This window comes from Marmota marmota, unplaced genomic scaffold, assembly GCF_001458135.2.
Source record: "Marmota marmota marmota unplaced genomic scaffold, marMar, whole genome shotgun sequence".
Taxonomy (NCBI): Eukaryota; Metazoa; Chordata; class Mammalia; order Rodentia; family Sciuridae; genus Marmota; species Marmota marmota.
In genome coordinates, this window is record NW_026000068.1 from 11895788 (window position 1) to 11903785 (window position 7998).

Consider the following 7998-nt stretch of genomic DNA (forward strand, 5'->3'; position numbering starts at 1 on the left):
CTTAGCATAATCTGCTCTAATGCCATCCATTTCCCTGCAAATTCTATGATTTTGTCATTTTTTAGTGCTGCGTAATACTCCATTGTGTATAGATGCCACATTTTTTTTATCCATTCATCTATTGAAGGGCATCTAGGTTGGTTCCACAGTCTAGCTATTGTGAATTGTGCCGCTATGATCATTGATGTGGCAGTATCCCTATAGTATGCTCTTTTAAGATCCTCAGGGAATAGTCCGAGAAGGGCAATAGCTGGGTCAAATGGTGGATCCATTCCCATCTTTCCCAGGAATCTCCATACTGCTTTCCAAATTGGCCTCACTAATTTGCAGTCCCACCAGCAATGTACAAATGTACCCTTTTCCCCACATCCTAGCCAACACTTATTGTTGTTTGACTTCATAATGGCTGCCAATCTTACTGGAGTGAGATGGTATCTTAGGGTGGTTTTGATTTGCATTTCTCTGACTGCTAGAGATGGTGAGCATTTTTTCATGTACTTGTTGATTGATTGTATGTCCTCCTCTGTGAAGTGTCTGTTCAGGTCCTTGGCGTGAACAAATTAAAATTGTTTAATTTTTTGAGTTCTTTGTATATTCTGGATATTAGGGCTCTATCTGAAGTGTGAGGGGTAAAAATTTGTTCCCAGGAGGTAGGCTCTCTATTTATCTCTCTTATTGTTTCTCTTGCTGAGAAAAAACTTTTTAGTTTAAGTAAGTCCCATTTGTTTATTCTTGTATTTAACTCTTGGGCTATGGGCATCCTATTAAGGAATTTGGAGCCTGACCCCACAGTATGTAGATCGTAGCCAACTTTTTCTTCTATCAGACGGCGTGTCTCTGATTTGATATCAAGCTCCTTGATCCATTTTGAATTAACTTTTGTGCATGGCGAGAGAAAGGGATTCAGTTTCATTTTGTTGCATATGGATTTCCAGTTTTCCCAGCACCATTTGTTGAAGATGCTATCCTTCCTCCATTGCATGCTTTTAGCCCCTTTATCAAATATAAGAAAGTTGTAATTTTGTGGATTGGTCTCTGTGTCCTCTATTCTGTACCATTGGTCCACCCACCTGTTTTGGTACCAGTACCATGCTGTTTTTGTTACTATTGCTCTGTAGTACAGTTTGAAATCTGGTATCGCTATACCTCCCGATTCACACTTCCTGCTTAGAATTGCTTTTGCTATTCTGGGTCTTTTGTTTTTCCATATGAATTTCATGATAGCTTTATCTATTTCTACCAGAAATGTATGGCAGTACATTCTTAATGAACAACATGAATTTTTATTTTGAATGTGGTATGCCTAATCTAGGATGGAGAAGCAAAGAAACATGAAGCATGTGATGTAGAGATCTAGCTGTCTAGGTATCTATATAGGCACCTATCTAGATACCTAGGTATCTCTCTCCTTCTCTTTCTCTTTCTCCCTCTCTTACACACACACAAACACACACACACACACACACACACACACACGTGCATTCTTTATTTAACATCTTTTATATGAACTTCTTTTTTAATTTCTGTTTTATCTAGCAAATATTTGTCGGGTATGTATTGTACTGGCCTTGCTGCTAATTGCTGAGGACAAGGAATATGACAGGGACCCTGGGTTCAACAAGTGGAATCAGGATGGCTATGATGGGCTAGATTCTTACATACATTGTAGTCTTATTTAATCCTATCAAGAGCCTTGTAAAATGGACATGTTATCTTTAATTTATAGTGGAGGATGAGGCTAAGAGGTGAAATAATCCTGGTTAAGTCATCTCTTAACTGCTAAATGATAGCCAGGTTTGCAGAATGCGTCCTTATATAATTCATCTGTTTCCTGATGTATGACTCTAACTTCATTTGGTTAAAAATAGTTTCTTTCATTCTTCTTCTTCTTCTTCTTCTTCTTCTTCTTTCTTCCTTCTTCCTTCTTCTTTCTTCCTTCTTCTTCCTTCCTTCCTTTTTCCTTCTTCCTTCTTTCTTCTTTCTTCTTCTTCTTCTTTTTTTTTTTTTGCAGTACTGGGGACCTTAACCCAGGGATTCTCTGCCACTAAGCTACATCCCCAGCTCTTTTTATTTTTTATTTGGACACAGGGTCTTGAACTATGTGATCCTTCTGCCTCAGCCCTCTGAGTCACTGGGATGAGAGTCACTGCACCCAGCTAAAAATAGTTTCTAAAGTAGTTTCCAACATCTAGGAAGTATGGTATTTTATCTAAAAAATTTGTTTCTATGGACATAATCCTATATTTAGGTTTTTATCCATTGTGAAGTGATGAAGTAAAAATATAATCTAAAAAAATCATTTAACCTACAAAATTTTTTAAAAGATGACTGTATGCTTTTTACTTTACTATTGTTTCAGTCTTTTAAACTGAAGATGCTAAATGAGATAAAATCATGTGCTGTGACATGTTCAAATTATGTATAATAAATGTTGGGGTACTAATAATTGTTGGTATCTTCTTCCTTTTCAAGCTTCCTGAAAAACTGCTGTTTTCACAAGGTTGTAATTGGATCCAGCAGTATAGTTTTGGTCCTGAGAAGTATACAGGTTCAAATGTGTTTGGAAAATTACGTAAATGTGTGGAATTATTGAAAATGCAGGTGAGCATTTAGGGAGAAAAAGACTAGGAATAAAAACATATGTCCCTGGCTGGGGTTGTGGCTCATAGGTACAGTACTCGCCTAGCATGCGTGAGGCACTGAGTTCAATCCTCAGCACCACATAAAGTAAAACAAAGACATTGTTCCCACCTATAATTAAAAAATAAATATTAATAAAATATGTCCCAAATGTAGCCATATTTTTTTAATGTAGCCATATTTTTCTAACATACCCTAACTTTATGTTAGGGAAGTAATACATGCAAATAGAAATGTTCCTTTTAGTAACTGATTAATTTCCTTTCCAGCTCTTCTTTCTCCTTTCAATTAATAAACAAGAGAAATGTTCTGCATAATAATCAGGCCCTTTATAGTTCTGTGGTCTGGAAACCTGACCAACCATGTACCTCTGTTTACCTAGAATAATGTGGTACAAGTTCCAGACAAGGTTCTCTGAGTGCCCCTCTGAAATGCACCCTAATAAAACTTGGGGGTGGTACAGATGCAGTAATTATAACTAAGAGTTCTTTCTGCCTTTTAATAATGACACAGGTTTTGGATGATTAGAATGAATCCTTAGCCTACCACTTACTAGCAAGGTTATTTTAGGAAATACCTTAGACTTTCTGAGCCAGTTTTCTTATCTGTATGAAAGAGAAATATGAATAGTATATGCCCTATAGGTTATTGTGAGGATTTAATTGATACTAGAAGAGTGCTTTGAGCTGTGCCTGGTGCATAGTAAGTGTGAAGGAATGTTAGCTCTGTTCTTGGCTGAAATATTTTTTGGATAATCCAGCAATCTTGAGCAGTTTTAGAAAACTGACTTGTTTAGTAAGTGGTGTTTTTTGAAAAATATGTAAACTAGTTTATTATTATAAGATTTGTGTGTGTGTGTGTGTGTGTGAGAGAGAGAGAGAGAGAGAGAGAGAGAGAGAGAGAGAGCGAGAGCGAGCGAGCATGCTCAAGCTGCTATAACAAAATACCATAAACTGGGTGGGTTAAATAACAAGCATTTATTTCTTGCAGTTCTGGAGGTAGAAGTCAGATCAGGGTGCTAGCAGGGGGCACAGCCCTCTTCCTTTTTTATAAATATCTTCTTGCATGTCCTCACATGGCAGGAGAACTACCTAGCTTTCTGGCCTCTTATCAGGGCACAAACCCCATTCGTGAGGGCTCCCGCCATGTGAACTAATTGCCATCCCAAGGTCTCACCTCCTAATATTATCACAAGGTTAGGCTTCAGTGTATGGATTTGGGAGAGTAGACACATTCAGTCCATTGTAGCATGCTTACAGTTAAAATAAATCAGCACCAAAAAAATATAAAGTGACAAGTTAAAGTTCTACTTTCATTTCTTAATCTTTGGCTTATTTTATCAATACTTAGAAAATTATGTAATGGTGCATGCATTCACTTTTGCCTTTCTAAATTTTGCTTTGCATCTACATTTTTAGTGGACCGAATTTAGTGGAATTAAAGATTATCACAAGAGAGGAAGTATGTGTAACATCCTTTTTTCTGATGTCATTCTGGAACATAAACTTTATGAAGCTTTAAAGTTCATCATGCTATATCAAGTCACTGAAGTTTATGAACAAATGAAGACTAACAAGATCATTCCCAGTCTTTTTAGACTCCTGTTTTCCAGGGAGACATCATCAGATCCTTTGAGCTTTATGATGAATCACCTGAATTCTGTAGGTGACACGTGTGGATTAGAACAGGTAAATGGGGAAGTAGAACCACATGTGTTTGGTTAAGGGTGATAGGGCAGTACTCAAAACACGTAGGCCTGTGGGTCTCACTTTTGATAAACCAGCTACACAGAGGTGGTTTGTGGGTATTATTGTCGCCAAATGAGGAAAAGATGAGTAGTAAGTTTGCTTGTTGCCCCTGTGTCTCCAGACCCTTGGCTGGTGAGTGCCAGTTCTGGTCTTGCTGACTTCTCAACACTGGCAACAGGTTCTCCCACACACACGGGAGAAGAGGTCTAGTTGGAAAATGAGATTGCTTCAGGAAAGCATTTGGTTACCTATTGCAGATGAATAGAAATTATTGAAATGTTTAAATCCATAATTTTTTTCCTTGTGGAAAAGGGTTTCTGTTTTCTTTGGATTTGCTTTCCTAGAAGGTGAATCAAGTTATCTGACATTTTTACACAAATTGATTTGGAATGAGATCAAGCTGGTTGGAAAACAGTGTAATTTCTAATTGTGAGCATTCCTTTCTTTTTTCAACTTTTTTTCTGAACAGCTTTTTCCTATGATTTCTTCATACTAGTCTAGAGGGATGTTCCTACGCTTGTCCCCTTCCTTGTGCACAATGGACATTTTTTCCTAAGTCTGCCCACTCACTGGCTTATGGGTGGGTCTGTAGACAAGTAGGTTATTTTATAAGTTGCAGGAAAAACACTCCCCCCACCATGGTGGGAGGCAGGAATTTGAAAATTTGTGTTTGTGACCTCTTTTTTTTTTAAATCTCATCCCCAGATTGATATGTTTATACTTGGATACTCCCTTGAAGTAAAGATAAAAGTGTTCCGACTGTTCAAGTTTAACTCCAGAGATTTTGCAGTCTGGTATCCAGAGGAGCCTCTCAGGGAGTGGCCAGAGATCTCCCTGCTGACTGAGAATGACCATCACTATCACATTCCTGTCTTTTAAGTCTGCTGTGGGCGGGGCACTCGGTCACACTTACAATTAAAGTATTTCTCGGAAACCAAAGCTAGTGTTTCAGCTATGGAAGGAATCAGGACCTTTTTCTCTGGAGTTACAGGTACACTGGGTGCAGGATGATTTTCCTGCATTTTTCAGTGATTTCCCCTGGAATAGCTGCACTGATTTATTTGGTGGGTTGGTGGGTTGACCTTGTTTTTAAGAGGTTCGGCAACTTCACATAATGTCAGGCCTTTAAGCCACAAGGAAATTTAGCATGGACAACAGGAAAAAAACAAGAAGAAAAAGTGTATGGAAAAACTGCTAACCTGGAAAGAATTTCTTCATCTCTGACCTTTGTGTTATTAAGACTCTAATCTTGGGCTGGTTCAAGATCATCATAAACATGGCCATATGTTGTAAGCATCACCTTCATGGGAATCTTTGTTATATATTAATTTTCTAGAACCATTTGATTAATATTAAAATTATGTGTATATGTATATATAAATGTAAACATTTATATATACATATATGCACATTTGGCACACACCCACAAATAATCACTACTTTGTAATATTGTATAATTTGTTTTATGTATTACTTTTTTTGTTACTGTTATATCTGTCCAGTTTAATTGGTTTTATTTAGATAAAAATGATAAGTTCTATAGATTAAGGCAACTGAATGATAATTACTGAACTGTCACAAAAAATATTAAACTGTAGTATATTTAGCTTATATTTACATTTGTATGTGATGACTAGAAACTCATTGTGATAGGCTGAATAATATGCCCAGACACAAAGATATATTCATCATAATTCCAGAACCTGGGATTATGTTGGGTTATGGCAAAAGAGAATTAAGGTTGTAATTGGAACTGAGATACTAACCATTGACTTTGAAAGGGGGCAATTATTCTGGATTCTCCAGGTGGGCCTGGTGTCATTGAAAGGGTCCTTAAGAGTGGAAGAGGGAATCTGAAGAGTGTCAGTCAGAGGAGAATGTGAAGAGGAGTCAGAGAGATGCACATTGCTGATTTGGGAAGAGGAAGGGGATATGAGCCAAGGAATGCAGGGCCTTTGGGAGCTGGGAAAGACCAGGGGACAGACTCTTTCCTAGAGCTTCCAGAAGGAGCACAGCCCTGCCAACACCTTGATTTCAACCCAGCAAGTCCCAGGTCAGATGAAATCCGAAGAACTCTAAGGTAATTTCTTCAATGGTTAAACCACTTGAGCATGATGTAATATGTTACAGGAGCAACAGAAGCCTAGTATTCTCAGATTGACTAATTTTTATTTTATTTTGGAAATACTTTTTTAGTCATTTTGGAAATCTTTATTTTGGAGATGCCTTGCTCATCTTTTGAATTTCAATAAATTAAAAATTATTAAAAAAATCTTGCTAATGACATTTCACTTCAAAATTACAACTTCCTTTATGACAAATAAGTGACTTACTTAACAACATGCTTGGTACTAACATTATCCCATGATTGTATTGTTTCTTGAATAAATAAAAAAGGTATGTTAAATGCTGAAGCATATGAAATTAATATTCACATTCTTTTGCAATGGAGATGATCAATTGTATGTACTATAAAACTAAGATGTCCAACAGTGTCCCCTGTCATTTTGTTTTCTGGTTGAAAATTAATAAACTCAGATCAAGGGGCTTTGTGTTACCTTGTTAGCAACTCAAAACAAGAGTTCTGACTTCCACAGCCCCTTCGGGCTTGGACATGTCCATGGTTTTGCATAACCCCAACCATATAATTGACAGTGTCAGAAATGCCCCCCTTGCTGTATTACTGTGACCAAGAAAGCACAAACTTCACCTATTCTATTCACAAGTAGACATGGTGACAACCTGCTGTAGGTGGCTGTGACTAATATTTATGGAATTGCTGCTCTGAATTTTTGGCTCCAATGGAACTGTTAGGTGCCTATCTGGCTTTTGCATATTACCATTCACTTTGGATCTCCTTAACCAGTGTAATCATTTCCATATCAGTCCAGGAATGAAAGGAAAATCTTTTTCCCTAGGATTGGCAGCCTATAACTGTATGACATCAATCAACCCAGTATGCTTATCCTGATTGTGTGTTGTGGGGGCAGGGTGGCATGGGGCAAGAATTCTTTTTTGTTTGTTTGTTTGTTTTTGTTTTATAATGTGTATACATGACTACTTTGGTTTCTTTTTTTTTATTGGTTGTTCAAAACATTACAAAGCTCATGATATATCATCTTTCATACATTTGACTCAATTGGGTTATGAACTCCCATTTTTACCCCAAATACAAATTGCAGAATCACATCGGTTACACACTCACATTTTTACATAATGGCGTATTAGTGACTGTTGTATTCTGCTACCTTTCCTATCTCCTACTATCCCCCCTCCCCTCCTCTCCCATCTTCCCTCTCTACCTCATCTGCTGTTGTTCAGTTCTCTCCCTTGTTTCCCCCCCCCTTTCCCCTCACAACCTCTTATATGTAATTTTGTGTAACATTGAGGGTCTCCTACCATTTCCATATGCTTTCCCTTCTCTCTCCCTTTCTCTCCCCCCACTCGTCTTTGTTTAATGTTAATCTTTTCCTCATGCTCTTCCTCCCTGTTCTGTTCTTAGTTGCTCTCTTTATATCAATAAAGAAGACATTTGGCATTTGTTTTTTAAGGATTGGCTAGCTTCGCTTAGCATAATCTGCTCTAATGCCATCCATTTCCCTGCAAATTC

The 7998-nt window shown here is 37.6% G+C and overlaps 1 protein-coding gene across 2 annotated transcripts in view; it reads left to right on the forward strand.

Moving 5' to 3' along the window:
• The window catches only part of Otulinl (OTU deubiquitinase with linear linkage specificity like), a 9693-nt gene extending 2891 nt beyond the window's left edge, over positions 1-6802 (forward strand). For both annotated transcript variants that reach the window (XM_015490461.2, XM_048814011.1), the window contains exons 5-7: positions 2473-2601; positions 4059-4328; positions 5094-6802. In XM_015490461.2, coding sequence (XP_015345947.2) covers positions 2473-2601; positions 4059-4328; positions 5094-5267 — 573 coding nt within the window. In that variant the 3' untranslated portion in view covers positions 5268-6802. The remainder of the gene's footprint in view (positions 1-2472; positions 2602-4058; positions 4329-5093) is intronic.
• Positions 6803-7998: the final 1196 nt, after the last annotated feature.